General features: G+C 40.7%; 2 protein-coding genes across 3 annotated transcripts; one reads left to right on the top strand and one right to left on the bottom strand.

The window, feature by feature from the left end:
- Positions 1 to 1284: 1284 nt before the first annotated feature.
- On the top strand, positions 1285 to 16931 carry cdhr2 (cadherin related family member 2). 2 transcript variants are annotated; one of them, XM_034214982.1, is made up of 32 exons: positions 1364 to 1392; positions 1529 to 1608; positions 3479 to 3535; positions 3613 to 3672; positions 3793 to 3932; positions 4021 to 4071; positions 4160 to 4249; positions 4385 to 4474; positions 4558 to 4680; positions 4981 to 5130; positions 5419 to 5494; positions 5578 to 5690; positions 6542 to 6763; positions 6880 to 7029; positions 7177 to 7338; positions 7431 to 7492; positions 7579 to 7822; positions 9416 to 9655; positions 9755 to 9824; positions 9902 to 10486; positions 10575 to 10646; positions 10863 to 10912; positions 11018 to 11169; positions 12118 to 12214; positions 12306 to 12394; positions 12527 to 12598; positions 12873 to 13008; positions 15434 to 15555; positions 15708 to 15821; positions 15921 to 16004; positions 16327 to 16375; positions 16460 to 16931. In XM_034214982.1, the coding sequence occupies exons 3-32, from the start codon at positions 3481 to 3483 to the stop codon at positions 16619 to 16621; spliced, it is 3882 nt and encodes a 1293-aa protein (XP_034070873.1). In that variant the 5' UTR covers positions 1364 to 1392; positions 1529 to 1608; positions 3479 to 3480; the 3' UTR covers positions 16622 to 16931. The 2 variants fall into 2 exon arrangements, with proteins under 2 accessions (XP_034070872.1, XP_034070873.1); XM_034214981.1 differs by having other exon boundaries at positions 1285 to 1608.
- A 1476-nt stretch (positions 16932 to 18407) lies between these two features.
- Positions 18408 to 22003, bottom strand: LOC117545229 (neurofilament heavy polypeptide-like). Its single transcript, XM_034214949.1, has 4 exons — positions 21663 to 22003; positions 19374 to 21188; positions 18960 to 19091; positions 18408 to 18872 (listed from the first exon to the last, which is right to left on the bottom strand). Exons 2-4 carry the CDS (start codon positions 21171 to 21173, stop codon positions 18408 to 18410), a joined length of 2397 nt encoding a protein of 798 aa, XP_034070840.1. The 5' UTR covers positions 21174 to 21188; positions 21663 to 22003.

Here is a 22003-nt window from a genome sequence, read left to right as displayed (position 1 = left end):
CCATGACATCTAGAGGGGCGCTGTTTCACTCTTTGTAAAATACTCAATGAGAATGGGGGAGAGACGGTCCGGCAGGAACACACAGGAAAGTAGAATTACAGAAACAAAACAAAGTGTTTTTATTTATTTATTTAAATTATAACTACAATCCGAAAAAACAGGGGAAGCCTGGCTTCCCTTGGCCTCCGGGAGAAAACGCCACTGGTCAGCAATCAGGTCAAAGTTTAATTTGGTTAAATACTTTGGTGTATACTACCGAATAATACGACTTCCCACATGCCTCAGCTGTACTTTGTCAACACGTTAAACCAGGATTGTGAACATTGTGAGCACAGTAAGCATTGTGTATTAGCATGCTGCCGTTAGCATTTAGCTCAAGGCACCGTTAAGCCAATAGATTCAAAGTTCTTAAAGAAATGTACATATGTGCAATTCTCTCTCTTCAGTGAAGTTTGTATAAGGTTGAATATTTTACAAAGAGTAGCAAGTATTTTTAGGCTATATTTTTCATCTTTTGTTTTTCACTTTTGAAGCATCGAAATTGAGTTTTAAAAAAATGCTAAGAACCTTGTTCAACTAAATAAATAGCAATATAAATTATTATCATTAAACCATTTTAGGCTTTCCAAGTGTGCTTCCTAAAGGGTTGGATCAGATTATTGACAAATGTAAATACAAACGAAAATGTGATATAACCTAAAGTTTTTATTCAAAATCAAACATTGAACATATTGTTCAGCATTTGCAGTTAATCAAGTCAAGTTACACTTAAAAAAAACATTAGTAGCACATAGTACAGCTGTATTCCACAACATGTGGTTTTCAAGAGAAAAAAGGTTTTAAAATGAACATATTGTACAGATGTAATGAATCAACTAAAACACATAATAGTTATAATCTAATTACACATTTGTTCAAAAGGGCTGTTAATAGATTGCTTTTTGTATTTGATAATGTAATCAATCACATGTAATACCAATATGAATAAAAACACTGAAACATTTTTTTTTTCTGTCACATTAGAAAGGTGTGTCGCTGCTTCTGTTGAGGCACATTTCTGATCACGAATGAATCCAGTGGGTAGAACAGAAGATAGTCTTTTGTGTAATGACACAGGCTAAGAGGGGGAGTTTAATGGGAAGAGCTCATTAGGGAGGAACATGGGTCTGTACTTTCTCAAAAAGGCACCGGCCCACTGATTGGTTCTGATGAGACACGTTGTTGCCATGTCAACAGAATCAAACAAAGGAGCCCCTGGGTGCTGGTATGGACACCGTTGACCCAGTGTGGCACCATGCCATGCCATGCTAGGCCAGGCCAGCCAATGAGGGTCCCGTCTCTCAGTAATACCCAGGCTTTTAGCCATAATATATCCATGTGTGAGAACAACAGGTGGATATTTTCATCTCATTCACTTCTGTACAACGTTTCTGAGTTTTGACAAACATAGAGGGACGGGAGGTTTAGGGCTGCTTTATTGGCTGTGCACTCCTTGTTCGTGTTAATCATTTATGTTTACAACTACAAGGCGATAATCACTAGGAGGAACGAGAGCCAAAGGTCTCATAGACGTCAGTGAAGGAGAAGCTCCTCTGGGAACGCCATCCGGTGAGTCTGTCTGCTGCTTTTTAAATTACTTGTTAGATGTTAGGGTTATGTTTTAGTTAGGATATTATGGTGACTGTTGTTCAAATAAATGATGAAAGGACATCTGTGTTGTCCGTAGATATCGTATCATCCTGTAACAGTGGGGCACATATTAGCCTTTTATCGTCTTTGAAAGATACATATTCACATGACACAATTCTCAGAAGAATGGACAAATGGTCAACATGAATCCTCTTGGATTTCAACATTAAAATCAGTTTAATCTCATTTATACTCCGAATATTTAATTGATCATAACATTCAAAATCTACCAAAAATTCAGATTAAAGATTAAATACTATTTTCTTTCTTTACATGAAGTAGTTAAACTAGAGTATTTTGACTAAGGTAGCCTTTATCAATCACACAAATACTCATTAACATAAACTAAGGCTTCCTTAAATCCTGAAATTAGATCATGCCTTAAATATAGGTTAACTTTAAATGTTCCAACTGAATCACTAATGTAAAATCAGACCGAGGGGCATTCTGTAAAATGGCCTACTTGTCATTGGTTGCTCTAGCTTCAACTCAATGTAGTGACGGGCTTCTGCTTCCTTGTTGCTCATGCTTTATTCAGATGATTCATATTCTACTGTAATTCTTCTTGCTAACAGTAGAAAACATGATGTGCCCACATTTTGATCATTTCCCATAAAGCAGATCTTACCCTAACTAGATCAATAATTAAAAAGGGAAGAAAGTTGACGCTGCTCTTTCTGTAAAGAAACGTTCTAACATGTTACGACACTTCACTCAGTTATAATTTTTCTTGAGTGTGACCAGATACTAAATGCTGATCGATTTCAACACAAGGCAGGAACCTATTCTGCCTTTTGTCCAGCTGCAAAACATATATATCTGGTTTAATCATTTATGTTAAATAAATTAAAGAATTTTGGTGTTTTACCAAAAGAAAGACAGTGTTTAGTTATCAAAGGGCACATATATTACCATAAATTGTCTAGATAAGATGGACGATTAGTTTTATTGTTTTTATTCAAATATTGTGTAACTGAATGAACAGTGATACTAATCAAAGAACAGCAACAAAGGCCCGAATTTGAGAAGTGAATCTTTATTTTTCCGATGGCTCCACTTTGGTCCAGCCTGTCTTCTCTTATTTATCTACTCAATGTAACAACTATTTAATAGTAATGACTATTTTACACTGAAACTGCTGTTGCATGTAAGACAGTTACTCCACATATGTTTGAATATTATACTTTTGTTATTGTAATGTTTTCTATTATATATTTATGTTCATTGTTTCATACACCAAAGCAAATTCTTTGAATGTGAAACCTTTTTAATAATAATCCAGATTCTGCCTTGAAACTCGGCTCAGACATTATTGGTTGTCAGAGAATGAAGCCTACATACATCGGTGTGCTCCTTCGGTGTGCTCCAACAAATTAGAAACCTGATTTGCGTGTCTTTTATTCAATGGTTGGGGTCGATTTTTCTTCTTTGTCAAATAACATACATAACAGACTAATGGCATTCCCATCATTCTTGGCAATAGTAGTGCTAATAAGCATCGTCCTATTAACACATTACATTATAATGGTAAACATGCTTAACATTATGCAATCTGAATAATAACATGTCAGCATGCCAACAATATTGGATTTAGCTCTAAGCGCTAAATATATAAGGACAACCCCACAGGACCACTAGCATAACAGCAGACTCTTCTTGTAACTTGATTATTAATCATTTATCAAACTAGTTGCCAACTCATTTTCTGTCGATTGACTAATTTCATTATTAAATAATTGTTAAAGAAAAGCGCCCTACTTATTTGGTTGTTCTTTCTTTTCATTTGCAGACATGGAGGGCATTACAGGAAGTGTATTACTGATGTGCTTCATCGGCTTAATAGATGGTGAGTATTCAGTGAATTTTGTCATTACGTTATAATTATCACTACTTAACATTCTGCTTATACTGTCTTCTCTACAGCAAATACCAGTCCTTCAGTTGAACCTGGAGTCTTTTCAATATGTGAAGACATCCCCAAAGGTATGTGTGTGTGTGTGTGTGTGTGTGTGTGTGGCATGTGGGTGTGAAATATATATATATTTTTAAATGACTTAGCCTGAACACATTAATCTATGTTCCACTGATGTTTTCTTTTCATAGATCATCCCGCGTTCACTATATTAGCCACAGACCTGGAAGGTGACACACTGACTTATGAAATCAATGGGCCCAATGCTGCCTACTTCACAGTTAACAGAACCACTGGGGTTGTATCCATAGAAAGGAACCTAGATAGAGAGGTGTGGTGGAAGAAGAGACACTTTAATGTTTAGCATTTTGACATGGTATATATTTGTATTCATCTGTGTTTAATTGTTTTTATTCAAGGCTTCTAATTATATGACGCTTGGAGTTTATGTCTATGATGGTCAAACTGGAGTAAGTGACATTTCATTAAGTTTTAATCAACCATTTCATTTAAGTGTGTTCATCATACTTTAAGAGTACACCATGCAATGTATTTCAGACACAGAAAGATGTAACTCTAATAATAGAGGAGGCCAACGACAACAAACCAATATTCCAGGAGCCTTCATATGACATTGATGTCAACGAAGTAAGTTAAGCATATATTTATATATTACAAATGATCTTCTTATTTTTTAAATTACATAAATGTCCTACATGAGAGACATCAGTTAGTTTAATTTTTCTTTTTTGCCTGTCTTTTTATTCCTGTCCAATTAATCAGAATACCGCCATAGGTGCATCTTTGTTCAAGGCGGAGGCCACTGATGCAGACACCTCAAGCGCTGGGGTTATTACTTACAGCATTGATGAAGTAAGCTTCTTTTGCAAAAGATAAATAGCATACTGTGATGTTCCTTTACTTTATCAAAGCTTAATTTACACTGTTTTTTCTAGGTTACTCCAAGTGCTGGATCCAGTCTTTTCAGCATTGTAGCCACAACTGGCGAAGTCAGATTACAGGGAAGTCTGAATTACACTGCACTGAGTACTTTCTATCGGTTGAAGATTAACGCAACTGTAAGTACCACCCAATAAATAGTGTGTGATTTTAACGAATGTATTTTATTTGCTTTCTTGCGTGAGTGGGGTGCCAATATTCTTCACTAGACTTGAAATGTCATTAGTTATTTCCCAAAATATAATCTATATTAATACAGTAGAGAATGGTTATGGTTATTGAACACCCAATTTCATTATTTCATTCATTCTTACTGGTTTTACCACTTTACTATTCTATAATTTGTATTGTGCTATAACAAAAAGGAAACAAGTTGGAATTTCTTTTTTTAATGTAAACTCCTGTGTGCTCTGTAACAGGATGGTGGAGGTGCCTGTCATTATAGGCCAATTAAAAACTACTTCTCAAGCGTTGTTTTTTCCTTCGTCACGGTTGTGGACGTCCCAGACCTGGACCCACAGTTCATTGGTCTGCCCTACGTGGGGAAAGTGGAAGAAAACGCTGTCTTGGTGAGTGCTGATGCATTTCAGTAAAATAAGAATAACTTGCTCAATGTCATTTGAGTGCATACAGTCATTCAGTTATTACACATTTTCCAATTATTTGTCTGACTTAAGCTTCTTATTCTGTTGTAAATTAGGATGTTTTCCTTGTCTCTGTGCAGGCTCTACTGTATATATGTATAATGTATATATGTTTCAATGGCCCCAAATGTACTGCACATTGTGATTTGCTGTAAACATCTAAAGCATACTTTGAGTTTTGTGTAAATGTTTTCTTTTTTTGTTCTTTGCCAGGACACTTATGTGTTTAGAGTAACGGCCATGGACCAGGACACAGGAGTAAATGATAATTTACTCTTCAGCATTGAAGGTGACCCTTGTCAACTTGGTTATAATGTGTTTGTTTTCACTAAGTGAATGAGAAAGACATTTTTTTCCTACATTGTTTGACAGGTTCCACAGCAGCAGTGGGCCTGTTCAAAATCTCACAAATTGATGGCAACATATCTGTGTTGTCGGATATTGACAGAGAAGAGATTGGTGACACTGTTACCCTGACTGTAAAGGTAAACATGTTTAAAGTCATACATCAATTTCCTCCTCTGTATGGACGTTAACTTTGTCTATGTCTTGTATATGTTTATTTCCCTCCCTGTAGTTTGAGTAATTACTCTAAATAACATATAAACACTTCAACAGTTTGCAGAGAGTGAGTTGAAAATATTCATACCGCTCTTGGGTGCATACGTAATATGACACCTGTACCTACTGTACTCGTTCAACCTTCCACGTTAAACTATAAACATTTGTATTTGTGAAAGGATACAACAAACAAGAGGTAACATGCTAACAAGGTATTGTTCATATTTTGTTAGATAACAGATTATGGGCTACGATGAGGTCATTCCTGGACTTTAACCATCTGGGCTGATCCCATTTGAAAAAAAAGAAGCAAAACAAAAAATCAAGTGCAACTAAAATAGAGAATATATTCAAAACAGAGGTAGTTCTAGTCATATATTTCCGAAGGGTAAGGGATAGAGACCTAATGCTACTTTGGATTTGCCAGCTCCTTAACTGGCGATGACTAGCTAATGTCTAATGTTAGCAGAAGGCTAAACTATTAGCAACATTTTCTCTCAATCTCTGAAGTGATTCCCAGTGGCAGATATTTTCAGACTCACTTTTTGATAGGTTTGTCTTCCTTTATTGGGTTACATTTCAATGTAGCTAGTTTTTATTACAATGTTGGAAAAAGCTACTTTTCCCACAGGCCTCTATCGTTCTCAAAGGGACGTGCATGCAATTCTTCATTAGTAGAACCGCCAATATAAACACCCTCTTTCTGGAATGACGTGATTATCAAAAATAAATACTGCCTCCCTACATTGTTATATTGTATTTTGTAATGTTTTAGGCTACTGAGTCTAAAGAAAACATCCACGGAGTCCGAGCCAGCACCACAACAGATGTACAGATCAACATAATCGACAAAAATGATAACCCGCCAAAGTTTTACAAGTGTGGAGACACAGCAGACGAGCGCTCTTGCGTCATTGCGAGTGACTTTACAGGAGATGTGGTTGAGCACTCGTTGGGCGCTGTTTTCATCAACATGACAGTAAAAGATCTGGATAAGGTGAGCAGAAGAGTTACCAAAAACACGGGACTTTCTTTAACCAAAACATGAAGTTTTCCTTTTCAATAGAGGAAAAAATGATCATGTATAAATAATCTTTTTGGCTTTTTTTGCAGATAAAAAAAATGAAACTAACCCTGGAGGGATTCAACAGTGACGTGTTTTCAGTGGAGCCTCAGTCTACCGCATCGGACAGCATCGTTCAGCTTCTGGTCAAGCAGCCCCAAAACCTGGATTATGAAAAAATACTGACAATTGTTCTAACTGTAAGGACAATTGAAAACAGCATGAGTCTCTAATAATAATATATAATAATATATATCTGTCATCTTTTGGTTCATATCGTATTCGTGATTATTGAAGCAGTTAATTAAGTTAACTAAGCTGTTTCCCATGCTTGTGTTGTGGTGCAGGTCATTGCCATTGATGAAGAAGACACCTCCTTCCGTTCCACGGCTACAGTTACTATTAACATCAAGGACGCCAATGACAACAGCCCCATGTTCGCAAAGGACACGTACAAGTTGGAGGTGGTTGAGCACTCTCCTGCTGGGACAGTGTTGGACACCATTACTGTAAGCCCTTTACAATTTGAATTCTTACTCAGACTGTCTTGCATGTGGAAAACACTTGGATAGGACACATTGTTTGGTTTTTTCTAACCTAGGCAGATGATCCTGACACAATGGATGAAGGCAACATCACCTACAAACTTCTTCCAGAAAGCATGTATGCCAAAACACATTTATTTGACACTATGCAGCTTTTGCTGTCATGTTAACTGAGAAAACACCACTGCACACACTGTGTTTCAGACTGCTGTATTTTGACGTGGATCCACATACGGCCGCAGTTTCCGTGAAAAACGCGACTCTGTTGGATCGCGAGGTCAGATCTCTGTATTCAGCCACTCTGCAGGCCAGAGACACAGACGGCAAGCCCGGCAGCACAGTGCTGGAAATCACTCTGACTGACATCAACGACCACCCCCCAGTCATGAACAGAGACTCCTACCAGGAGTTTGTTAAAGAGGGGCAAAAGTTTGAACTTAAGATACAGGTAACAGTGGGGGATATATATACGGGAGTAGTAAATACTACTATCTATGTATCCATGCTATGATTAACCGGAATTCTGATTTATTTATGAATAGTTTTAGAGCTAAATCCAACAGATTTTGTGTTGATGGGAAAATTGAAAATACTTTATTGTGAATGTTCAATTCAGGAGGGTAAATAATAACAGTTGCAACAAGCAATTTAAAAGCCAAAAGAGAGGACACAGTTTCATATTTTAGGGTTGATAGATTTGGAAACATGTTTATAGGCTACAGTTCGAGCTAACTATTTTTGAGTTAAGAAACCAAATAAAGATCTTAAAAAAACATTCAGTCGACGTAGAACTTTAAATTACATGTTGTGAGTACAACGAGGGACAGTTTACAAAAATAAAAATAAAAACTAAATCAGTGATACCAAACCAGAGACACATTGTCTTCTTAATTCCAAGCGTTCTTCATGGGGTCTACATTACCCACAATGCAACTCACCCGCCACCAGTGTGGTTATAGATGGGTTATAGATTATGTTATGTGTTATGTTCTTAGTGGCTAATCAAGCCTTCAGCCTTTATCTTTGAGAGAGTTTTAAGGGGTGGGCTACAGAGTTCTGAAAAGATCCCCTCTTTTATAACTTCACACTCCCAGATGTGTACTATTTATAAACTTGTAGTCTTCCGTCCCAACAGATGCTGACTCGCTTGACATTTCTGAGGATATTTACCAAGTTTTGTGTAGCTTCCGCTGGAGCCGCACACAAGCTTTTTTCACATATGGAATTAGGGGTGGGGGAAATAATTGATACAGCATAGTACCTTACGATACCTTGCGTGGCGATATTGTATCAATACACGGATGCCAAGTATCAACTTTTTTAATTTTTTAATTTTTATATATATAAACTGTAGCATATCCCTCCGAAAGATGGTCGTATATAAAACAGGAAGTTACGTTAAGACATGTATACAATTGCAATGAAAGTAAAAAAAACAATGCCATCTCCTTTTCAGGTTCAAATAACAAAAATTGGGTTATTTACATAAACTATTCATATTGCAAACACATGTTTTAACCAGGAAGGGAAGACGGACATGGATATGACCCATGTGATTTGTGATATACTTAGCATATCGTAGAATCGCAATACTATCGTATCGTGGCGTATCTCGATAGTATCGTATCGTGGGGAGCCTGGTGATTCCCACCCCTATATGGAATAGTTCTGCTTAACACCTGTAACCAGACTTGCTGTAGTTGTGCAAAAATAAGTGGGAAACTATTTTGTATTTTAAACGGTTATATTCTGCAAACTGTGCACAACACAAGGTCCATAAAACAAGATATTTTGCCATTCTTGAGTCGTGTGGAAGAATCGATCCGCCTCATAGAGCTTCAACCCTTTATAACACATTGAAAGAAAAAAAAACTAGCCAGGCCCTATGACCCTACATTAGGGCCCGGCCTCACTCATTTCTGCCTGAGATGTGCAGCAGTCACATATGGACATCCTCTTGTGTTGTTTGGATGTTTATATTGTTATGGCAACATAGTGTATGCAAGTAAACAATTTCATATAATGTTTCTCATTTGGACAGGCAACTGATGCAGATGAATCTGATACAAAAAACAGCCAATTAGTGTTTGGAATCGAACCCAGCAGGTACAGTGATAACTTCACCATCGACCCTGAAACCGGTGTGCTGACTAACAGGGGTAAGCTCGACCGAGAGGCCCTGGATCCGGACCTGGACGGGAGGATCGAGCTCAACGTAACCGCAACTGACAAGGGTATCCCCCCATTGTCCACCATGGTTCCAGTCATCATCAATGTGGAGGCAAGTCTTTCGCAGCAAAGTATTGGTGCTGTGTTGTTTCTGATGCTGCCACCCCTGGTGAGGAAAATAACTGTCAATGTTTTCTTCTGATCAACCCAGGATGTCAATGACAACGGACCAAAGTTTAAAGCCCCCTCTTACAAATTCTCAGTCAAAGAAGGAGAAAAAGGTCAGTATTAACTTTGCTAAGCACAAGTGTTTATAAATGTTTGGTTGGATTTGATGTACATTTTCCTATTCAATCAGGTGCCTTTGTGGGCTCTGTTCAGGCTGAGGACTTGGATCAAACCACAGAGTTCAACCGCATCTCTTACAGCATCATTAATGGAGGTTTCGGCAGCTTCATCATTCGCACCTTTGCAGATGAGCGGGGATACAGGGGAAACATCACCGTAGACTTCGACGTTGAGCTTGACTATGAGAGCACTCACAAGCAGTACGAACTGAAGGTAGAGGCAGCAGATCTAGAACAGGTGAAAGCCAAAGTGATGGTGGAGGTGGATGTGTTGGACGTGAACGATGAGAGGCCCGAGTTCAAGCCGTCAGAACCTGTGAAGGTGAAGGAGAACACCACCATCAGCGGGGCCGTCGGGAGCTTTACAGCGCAGGACAAAGATGGGAACCACTCACTGGTCTACGAGCTGGAATCCATCAAATGCAGATGCAACGGCTCTATGACTGACTGCAGCTGGTTTATCCTCGATCCAACAGGCGAAGTCAGAGTCAACCCGGAGACCACAATGGATTATGAACAGTGTGACCTGGCGGTGATTGAAGCTCAGGTGGTGGACGAGTACACAGAGAAAGGAGAGAACAACAGTGTCACAACAGGTCAGTTTGTTGTACAGATCACAAAAGCATAAAAGCATCACGTTAAAGCATGAAATACAATTAACTTCATTTTCATTCAATCAAACAGGAGAAATGGTTATCGAAATTGAAGACATCAACGACAATGCTCCAGAATTCATTTTGTCAAATTCGGTTTTTGGTGAGTATATATTTTTGATGTATGACTGTAAGTAAATGTTATCTAGAGTAGATTTGACTTGGATTCTGCCCCCTTTAACTGAACCTCGTGATGTCCTAAAGTCATTTAAACAAATACACTTTAGTTTTTCTTTTAAACAAATACAATATTCAGCTGAATTGTGTGTATTGTTAGCATTTAATTGTTCATCACTGATTTTCCTTCTCTGGATTTTAGTTGTGGTGTCAGAAAGTGCAAGTAAAGGGACATCTGTAGCAGAAGTCAGTGTGAGTATGAATGAAAAACTGAAACATTTACACGATTTCAGCTTGTGAAGGAGATATGTGACGTGATCTCTGAACATTCCTGCTTTGATCTCTTGCTGCTCCCAGGCTACAGATCGGGACTCTCTAATAAATAGGCAGGTTGAATTTGAAGTTACAAGAGTCCAATTTGAAGACAACAACAATAAGACAACTGATATGAGGATGCTGTTCGAGGCCGTCACTACACAGCAAAAGGACATTTACGTTGGGATTATTCAGTAAGTACAAAGTCATTTTTCAACGTAATACTGCCTTATTGTATTCTGCTCTAAATGTTTGTTTGGATTTCTCAGTAGCTTTGATATTTGACTGCTGGCTCTCTTGGAACTGATCATTCATTTTAACATTGGAAAATAAATTCAAAGATGCAAAACAAATAAGACACTTAAAAAACTAAGACAAAACTCCAAACAAAGACACTCATATTATTATAAAGACACTCAAAACAAACACAAAGATGTGGAAAACAACCTCAATGAGACACAAAAGAACTACAAAACACAAAGCAAATTTGTCAAAATAGAAAATTATTTAAAATGTAAATGTTGTAGTCCATTTCCTGTTGTTTGTCTTCAAATCAAATCAAGTTTTATTTATATAGCACATTTATAAATGATTTTTGGTCGAGCCAAAGTGCTGTACATATAATAAAAATAGCCTACAGTAGAGAGACTTTACAGCAAATACAACAGCACAGATTGTTCAGAATATCAGTATGAGAAAAACGACACCCTCTATCCTTAGACCCTCACATCGTACAAGGAAACACTTCCAGAGAAAACCCACAGTTTCAGTCTTGTTTTACCCCGGCTGACATTTCATTAAATCCACTGTTTTAATTTCCCCTATATTACCCTATGCCCTGTAAGGTGTCCTTGGGTGCTATGAAAGGCGCCCCCCAAATAAAATGTATTATTATTATTATTATTATTAATAAAATAGTCAACAAAACAACTACAACTGGGACAAAACTGCCTCCAAAAATCACAATAAAGACAACTATAAAGAGACACAAATTACAAGTAAAAACACTAAAAGAGATTAAAATACCCCATGTCTCCGTCATGGTCCTGTGTAAGTATGGTAGTCCTTTATTGTCTGTGCCAAGGGGCCGTTTCTATTAATCTGTCCATGGCTGTACCCTTGATTTCCCTCTCTTTCCACAGAACCACCGAGGGGCTTGATACATCACTGAAAGGGAGGTATTTGGTCAGCGTGAGTGCAACTGACAGCGGAAAACTGTCCACCAGCACCGTACTGGAGGTGAGTGACTCAAATTATGCAGCTGGATTTTCCTAAATAAATACACCAGACAGATAGACATCCTGTGTCTCCTGTTCTCTTTATTTTGCAGATCTTTGCAGTTGATGAATCCTATAGAGTGAATCTTAAATTTACACAATCCCAAGCCAGGGTTGAAGAAAACCTCAATGAAATCATCAGGTACATTTATCCATTGTAGCCTTTATTTTAGTTAAATTAGAATTTGATAAAAGTACATTCAAGAATATATTTATTATTTTAAAATGTTTTTGATCTGGTACTTTTTTCCTTTTCTGTTTTGTACGTTTCCAGGGCGCTTATTTCTGCCACCAAGGCTACGGTTGAAATCGCTGGAATCGGGCCTGATTTTCCGGAATCCTCCAGGCAAGCTCCCTTTTCTCTAACATGTAGATGAATCTAAACAAATGATGAGTGTGAAAACGGATACAATAAATGATGGCTGGTTTAGACAGGAAGTCTACTTACTGTTGTCCACTAGATGGTGCAAGTGTCCCTGTATATTGTTCAGGATACATTATTTACTGGTAATTGTAGGTGATAAATGCAGCCAAAGATAATTTAGATTTGAAGACTAAAACAGTTGTATTACTTCATTTATTTGTTTTAAGGGTGTAAGTGAGTTGTATTTTCCTCGCAGGGCTTCAGGTAACACGATCGTAGTGGCATATTTTGTCTACTCCAACGGGACTGCTCTTACCTCTACTGAAGTGGAGACAATGATCTCGGATCCTGACCACGCTTATATACTCATAGAGCTTGGCCTGGCGGACATTGTGAGTATAAGTATTAGATTGTTTATTTTTATTTTGTATGAAAGGGTCTCTTTCCTGTCATTTAAGCTTTCTTCAACTGAATTGAATCAGCCTTGTGGATTTTTGGAGTAGGTTTACATCATTTCTTCTCCTAAAAACAATTGTGGGACTACTTTACGGTAACAGATGATCTCTTGTACGAGACAGTGAGTCCCAGATATCAAATCAGTACTACTACTTTAACTGCAGCACATTCCCCCCTTGTTGTACTGATTACATTTGATTTACAACACTTCCCTGTGTCAACATGACCTCCAAGTGACTTGAAAATGTTTTCTTTTAAAAATGTTTGCTACAGGACAGTTTTGAGGCAATCCTTTTTTAAAGTAAAAACATATTAAGCAGCACTAGGACATATTGAGCCTCATTGGCTAAAATGAATGATAAGATTTGATCATTTCTTTAAATGACCCGTGTTGAGTGAAGCAATCCCACTTAACTCATATACATATAAGCACAACCTAATGGACACCGCCTTTATTTGGAAAACAAATGGAATGAGGTATTTGGGAATTAACATCGTCTCTCCTATCTCTAAAATCTTTAGCCTTAACGGCCCTGCTATTTTCCAGTCCATTAAGGAGGACATCAACAGATGGATGGCCATACCACTTTCTCTATGGGGTAGAGCAGAAACCTTGAAAATTAATGTTCTCCCAAGGCTTTCTCATATTATTTCCTCTATCCCTCTTGAATTCCCACTAAAATGGTTTAAAGATATCAAATCCCTCTTCACTCAGTTCCTTTGGAATAATAACTAAGAATCGCACATAATAAGTTGATCATTCCAAGATCAATGGGAGGTTTGGGAGTCCCGGATGTATTCCAATATTATCTGTCCTTCAATGCAAAGTATCCATTATCTTGGGCGTACAAAAGTGTCTCTCCGGTAGGCAGTTGGCAATGGCTGGAGCAATCCATCATGTCTGTAAACCAAAACATATCTCTGGCATCAATGTGGTACTGCCCACATACCATCATCCGCTTTTCATGCTCTACTGTAAAGCAACTACACAGGAGACTCAATATAGAGGGGCTCTCTTTACCATCTTGCCCTATCTGGAGTAACCCCTGCCTTTCTGCAGGAGGAGGCACTTTAAGTAATAATATCTGGCAGAAAGCTGGTATTACTACAATTGGACAGATAGAGACCAAACCCTTCCATTTCAACAACTCAAAAATCAGTATGGTCTTTCAGACTCATCTTTTCTATCATATGCACACATAGCATCTATTATTAGTACAACATGTAAGGAGGGAGCCATGCCTGCTTCATGTATGGAAGAGGACCAGCGCCTCAAGAAAGCAATCCTATCATCAGGTGTGGTCTCTAATATTTATAAATTATTATCTAGGGCTGCCCCAAATACCTATTCTCCTGTCCAACTGTCCTGGGAGCATGCCTTGAATATCTCTCTGTCTGCTTTGCAATGGAACTTCATTTGGAGGTCAGCTATGTTCTCTTCTAAATGTGTAAGATTCAGGATCATACAGTTCAAAATTCTCAATAGAGCTTACATCACCCCTGTTACAAAATCCAAGATGGACAATAAACACAGAGACCTATGCTGGCATGAATGTGGCAAGCGAGGTACATTGTTGCACCTACTCTGGGAATGCCCAGCGGTAAAAAAACTTTGGTCAGAAATAATATCATTCATGTCTGAATCTTTAAAAGTTAATTTCCCTACATGTCCCATTGCATGCCTACTGGGGCTCAAGCCAGATGGCAATGTTGCAAGGACTGCCGATCGGCTCTGGACATTGGGCTGTTTAGCCACAAAAAGACTCATCCTATTAAACTGGAAGGAAAGCAAACCAGCCTGCTTTACTAGGGACTCATGGCTGAGGGAGTATCTGGACCTACTGAACATGGAGCGTGCCGCTTCTCTGCTGGTGGATTTTGAGGGGAGACAGGAGGATTACGGTTCACTGTCCGCAGCTCTCCTATCTGACCCTGCCAATATGGCATCTCCTGTGTAATGTATTGTGTATGTCACAATCAGCTGTCTTAGGAAGTCATCCTTGCATCCCCCCCCCCCCCCCCCCGTTATGTTTTGTTTAGTTGTTTGTTGTTACATGTTTTTTTCTGTTATCTGGAGCAATGTCTGTTTATTTTATAACTGAAAAATAAAAATATATTAAAAAAAAAGAGAAGAAAAAAAAAAGACCCGTGTTAACATGCATAAATTGGCACGTTAAAATAGTTTTATTATCACAGTGCTGTTTTATCACTAAACTTTATTTTATGTCCAAGATAACCAACCATATTAACGGGAGCAAAGGTGAACCGTTTGAACCGCAAACTAGATCAGTCAAAAGTAAATGATCCCTCATAGGTCCACAGGCAATAATACACTAAACATATTTCTTACTCATGTTCCAGGGGAAGGCTCCAGTGCTCGAAGCAGAAACCGACCCTCTGAGGTACATCCTGATGGGGATAGTGGCCGGCCTCATCGTGGTGCTGACTGTCCTCACCACTTCCCTGATGTGCACTCGCAGAAAGTAAGATAACAAGTCAAATCATTTGGAATAAAGTTAGGGACATATGAAGCAAGTAATCAACCACAGTTTATCCCAGCAAAAGTTTCCATTGATCTAAAAACATACATGATTGTGACTGTGTCTGTCTACTTACCGCGTCACTTCACAAACAGCTACAGGAGGAAGCTGAAGGCAGCTAAAGCCATGAACTCTGCCTCCATGGTGACCTCCAACAACCAGAAAAGCGGCGCTGTGGTGCCCGGGACCAACAAGTACACTATGGAGGGGTGAGCAGGAGACAGAGGCATTAATGAGATACATCAATACATAACTGACATGAAATATAACACATTTGTTCTCCCATGTGTGTCATTATTCGCTGACAGGGCTAATCCCGTCCTCAACCTCAACATCGATACCACCATGGTGCTGGACATGGACGAGGACAGCTCAGATGTGGACAAAGTCAGGTAAAGGGAACCTCTCTGAGTCTCCCCCTTTATGTTGGGAGCAGTGATTTCCTCCGACACAAGGTGGGGGCTCAGTGACACACAAGCTTGCTCTGTGGCAGTGCTGGGTGAAAACTGGGAAGGTTTCCAGGTGAACATTTTGCCACAGCGTGCTCATAACAGCATGTTGTGATGGAGAACTGGCTTTTGGCTTTCCAACGTTGGCATGTGACCTTTTACAAAAAACCGTAACACAGATTTGACAGAAAAAAAAAACACTATATTTCTGAAATTATTATTAGTGGATATAATAATTACTGCATCCTTCTGTTTTCCTCTACAGCCTCAACTCTTTGGACGACAGCTATTCCATGAACGAAGTATCTAACATGGTGCATTTACATTTTCAACTCCATCTTAATTTGTACTTTTTTTAAAATATGGTCTAATTTCCAAACTTGTCTGCTCCTCCATAGAAGAGCATCCAGGAGGAGGAAGAGGAGGAGTGGGATGATGGCGGGCCACCGAAGTACATCGAGCCTCTGGGTGCTGCGCTGGCCCAGCGGGGCCAGAAGAAAGCCTCCGACAAACCTCACGTGGGTTTCATTAACCCCGCGTTCAGCACGACGGACCTGTGAGGGAAACAATGACCAGAGGCCTCAGATGAACATTGTGTTGCTTCTGTGTAATCAGGCTGACCAAATGTCCAGTCAAACACTCTGATGGTGTTGGATGAAGTCTTTATAACTTCAAGAAGCCTTCTGTTGTGACCAGTAGTAATTTATTATTGATGTTAGATTCATGGCACCTAAAGTGATGAATATGCTTTGTTTAAACATTCAGTTCAAAGGGATACAAAGGGAGAACCAAGTGGGAGGTTTTCTCTGGGATTACAAATCATACATTAATATCACATAGACTATTGATCTCATTGATTTTTGTTTGGTTATTGCATTTGCCTGAACAGTAAAGAGAACATTTTGATATATTTGGAAATATTCCGATTGAGTTAGATCCTAAAATGAATGCCACTACAGCCAGTATTAATGTTTAACAACAGCCATAAATCACCTGAAAATCTGTGGCTTAACATTTATCACAAAGCCATGAGAGGTAATAACCTTACCTCGCAAATACGTGTATTTCCCTACTAACTCCTCCTATTAAATGTTCTCATTCTTGACAATGAAAAATGGACAGAAGCAAAGGGAAAGCAAACAAAACAATTGCTTGTTGCACATGTGAATCACTTTATTTGTGTTAATATATTAAGCGAAAGTTTAAAAACCGTTAGGATTGCTTTGAAATTAACTGTATTATACGTTATGTCAACAACATACACAATGTTCATTTTGTTGCAGCTGATGCTATAAACAAAATCAATGTATGATTATTAATGAAATATGACTGCACGTCAGCCATAGGTTAGACCTAAGGCCTGTTCGATGTCTCAGTGTTTGCTTTGAGTGTAAGAAGCGTGCTGCTGGAATAAAACCTCATGCAGTGTGACTTTGTACAAGCAGCGGATTGAAGATATATTTCTGTTTACTGACATCTAAATGAATGTATCACGTGCAGTGCAAAGTGCAGTCTGAATAAAATCAGTTTCTCCAAATGTGGACTTTTATGAATGTAACATATGAACATCACTGACACTGTAACAACCTCTGGGATTCAAACACATTTAAAATAGGTTTCATTACATCGTTTACAACTGAATCACTAAACACGGTGTTAAAATACATTAAGTAGCAATGTTTAAAAATACCCTCATATCAGGTGTCGATTGTGCTTGGCATTTGTACAGTTTTATAGTTTTCACAAAACAAACAAGTCAAAGCAGCAAGCCAAATCTAAAAGCAGATTAAAGACGGACAAAAGCCTCTCTCCCACACATCAAGGCAAAAATGAGATTGTTTTTCAACTTCCATACATTCAGGAAAAAAATGGCTGCAAAATGGCCCTCAGGCTGTGGCTACTGACCACACATTCATAAATAACACTGAGAAACGGTCAGTGTCTGTCTTCTGTCCTGTATCTCCATCAGAGCTGTGTTAGGCCTGTAAGCAGAGAAGCATTGCCATGGCTTCATATTGTCTGAGGAACAAACAAAAAAGTATCAGCAGCTAAAATGGCTCAGTGGACAATTGAATGATCTGGGTGAAAAACAATAAAGGAGGAAAATAGGTCATCCTCATTTCTCCCAACATGGAAACTCCGAACAAAAAAAGGAACTGGCGGATCCTCAGAGCCCCGTGGTACAAGTCTTAAATGCTTTTGTGCTTCTTTGTCTCGTGTAGGAGTTGATTTGCTTGTCACACTCTCAAGACAATGTCACGTTGATGGAAATCAGTGTATCACAGACGCATACCGTGCATGGTGCTTTATTTTCAGCACAGGTTGTTTTCTCCTCAGGATCCCGTGTCACTCAGCAGTGTGAGCTCTGGAGCAGCAGTGTGGCTGCTGCATGTTCTCCATCAGCAGGCGGAAGGGGTTTCTTCTGCGTCGGCTCACCCCTCCACCCTGCTCTCCCCTCTTCCCCGCCCGACCCTTTCCCGAACCAGAACCTGACCCCGAACCCGAGCCAGATCCCCCCCGGATGGACTCTGGAGAGAGGGGCACTGCTGAGGGGTTGAGCGGAGGAGGGGGAGGCATGGAGGGCTTCTGCTTCTTCACCTGTTTCTCCAGGTGTTTCTGGATGGCTGATCCCAGCACAGCCACCTCCACCACGGCCCCGTACACCTCCCACGTCATCCCTTTCTCATCCCAGCTCACCTCCTGCACCGGCTCCTCACTTTGCTCTTCACCATTCTCCTCCTCCTTTGTGTCCTCTTCAGCTGCCTCCACCTGTTTCTCTGTGCTTACTTTATCCTCCTTTTTGTCCTCCACCTCCTCTTTGACCACCACCTCCACCTCCACCTCCACCTCCACCTCCACCTCCACCTCCACCTCCACTTTGTCCTCCACCACCACCACCTCCTCTTTGACCACCACCTCCACCTCCACTTTGTCCTCCACCACCACCACCTCCTCTTTGACCACCACCTCCACCTCCACTTTGTCCTCCACCACCACCACCTCCTCTTTGACCACCACCTCCACCTCCACCTCCACTTTGTCCTCCACCACCACCACCTCCTCTTTGACCACTACCTCCACCTCCACTTTGTCCTCCACCACCTCCACCTCCACTTTGTCCTCCACCACCACCACCACCACCACCACCTCTTTGACCACCACCACCACCTCCTTTGTGTCCTCTTCAGCTTCCTCCACCTGTTTCTCTGCGCTTACTTTATCCTCCTTTTTGTCCTCCACCACCTCCTCTTTGTCCTCCACCACCACCACCTCCTCTTTGACCACCACCTCCACCTCCACTTTGTCCTCCACCACCACCACCACCACCTCCTCTTTGACCACCACCACCTCCTTTGTGTCCACTTCAGCTGCCTCCACCTGTTTCTCTGCGCTTACTTTATCCTCTTTTTTGTCCTCCACCTCCTCTTTGACCTCCACCACCACCACCTCCTTTTTGTCCTCCACCACCACCTTATTTTTGTCCTCCACCACCACCTTCTTTTTGTCCTCCACCACCACCACCTCCTCTTTGACCACCACCTCCTTTTTGTCCTCCACCTCCACCTCCACTTTGACCTCCACTCTCTTCTCAACGCTTGCATCCTTCCTGATCTCAGGAAAGCTCATGGTGGTCGGTGTTCTGGGGGTCATAGGTGCTGTGGCCACGGAGCGATACTCCACCGGCTGACGGAGCTCCGCCTCTTCAGTCCCGGTGCCTACACCTTCACTCTTCCCCAAAGAGCTAGGGAAGAAGAAGGCCTGGTCCCCTTCAGGAGGGGTCATGGGGCTGGTGGCCACAGACTGGCACTGCACCACCTCCAGGCTGACCTGGGTGCGGATGTTGTGGCGGCCGAAGGGAGCAGGAGATTCAGGGACAGGAGGCTTTGTCTCTCCTCTCAACTCTCCACATGCACCTTTGTTTTCCTCCACCTCTGAATGTTCAGCTGTCACGTCTGTTTTTGGAACTACGCATGCAGTAACGCAGGTTTCTTCCATTTGCTTTTGTTGACCCTTTAAATCACCGTTGTTTTCTCGCTCTTCCTCAAATTCGTCTATTTTGACCATCTCTGTCTCAATGGGATAACAAGATGATTCGGCCTTCTCCTCCTCTTCCCCCTCATTGTTGCCATAGTGGGTCACCAGGATTGTAATGTCTTGATCCATACTTCCCATCCTCTGCTGTTTACACTGCTGTTTACAATCCTCCATAGTTACTTGTGAAACCGACAACCCGGCGCTCTCTCTCTGCTCCTGCAGAGCTCCAGTTATCTCTGACTCAGCCTCTTCCAGACTTTGTGTCGTGGGGAAACACTCTTGGCCACTCTCCCTTTGCACCTTCTCGTTCTGATCTTTCTGCACCGTCTCCCTCCCGATCAGCTCTGGAAAAGCCGTGGTGGAGGGCGTCTTTGGGGTCATGGGGGATGTGGCCACAGAGCACAACTCTACCAGCTGTCCCACCTTAAGCTCAGCGCCCACAGCTCCCAGCTTCCCAAAGGAGCTGGGGAAGAAGAAGGACTGGCCGTCCTCAGGGGGGGTCATGGGGCTGGTGGCTGCGGAGCGGCACTGGACCACCTCCAGGCTGACCTGTGTGCGCATGTGCTGCTGGCCGGGGGGAGCGGGGGAGCGAGGGTCTGAAGGGCCCGGAGTCACTGGCACAGGCACCGATATATTCTCAATATCTGCCACCTTTTCTCTGTCAGGACCCACGTTCTGATCCTTAGATGTCTCCTCCTGAATCCCCCCACCTCCAGCACTTTGGAACTTCTGAGAGATTGTCGTGTTGTTATGTTCAGTTGTTGTTTTATCATCTTCAGGCTGTTGTGTCAGAGGGATGGCGTTCGTCTGCATCGAGTCTTTGACAACACCTCCATCTGAAAGCTCTTGATCTTTGGATTTGGCATTCGTGTCTCTCTCCTCAACGTTTCTTTCATTCATGGGAAGTTTTGGCTGATGAGTTGTTGACTCTTTACTCATGTTTGTCTGAGGTCCCCCAGGCTCAGTGCCGCCATCTGAGCCGCCTGGACGCTCTCCATCCTCCGTCTTCTCGCACGGCTTCTGGTCCTCTCTGAGACCTCTCATCTCCTCCTTCAGACTTCCCATTTGTCTCTGCATTAGTGGTGGAAGCACCTGCGGAGCACAACACAGCACACACAGTAAGATTTGTTTTTAACTATAACAACAAGTGGAGGACAAAATGAAGGATTTGTTTTTCTTAAGAAAAATATTTCGTCATGCAAAATGTCAAGTCATGTCAAGTATGAAAACTAAAAAAGAAGTTACATGATTGCTAGCGTTCGATGAAATAATTCACATGGTTTATTTGTATTAGACACTGTAGTGGAATATTTACTATTAATAAACAGCATTTAATATGTTAGATATTCTTTTGAACATTTTACAGTTGGATGATATATCAGACTGTGTCTTTCTACCTTTAAAACCTCACAAGATAGCTCATATTTAAGTTCATTTTTAACCTGAAATATAATAAAAGCAATAAAGACATGCACAGGAATCCAGAGCATTTATTATTTTTGTAAACTATGAAGACTAACAGGATTAAAACAAATTGCAGGACATCACGACGAGTGACAAACATACCTCAGCAGTCCAAGTCAGACTGAAGTCTCTCCATCACTCTCCCTCACATCTGGGTAAAATCACAAAATCTCAGCGCTGATCGAGCCGCACATCTGTCTGTGCTTCTCCCCTGTTGATTGATAGTGTTTGCAGTGGCTCCAGGTTTGTCTCCAGAAGAATCTATCTTAGGCAATCCTCGCTCTTTAAGCTCGGGCTGCCTCTATTGAAAAGCTTCACATTTTCCAGTTTCCCTGGAAACCACGGTCGGGTTCTGGCAGTGAGTGGTAATGTAATGACAACATCTCCGTTCAGCTCTCATCACTAAATCATAGTAATTAACTCAAGGCTCTCAGAGCAACACA

The sequence above is a fragment of the Gymnodraco acuticeps genome, unplaced genomic scaffold (assembly GCF_902827175.1).
Source record: "Gymnodraco acuticeps unplaced genomic scaffold, fGymAcu1.1, whole genome shotgun sequence".
Taxonomy (NCBI): Eukaryota; Metazoa; Chordata; class Actinopteri; order Perciformes; family Bathydraconidae; genus Gymnodraco; species Gymnodraco acuticeps.
Note: the sequence above shows the minus strand (reverse complement) of the source record. Positions and strands in the feature narration are given on the sequence as shown.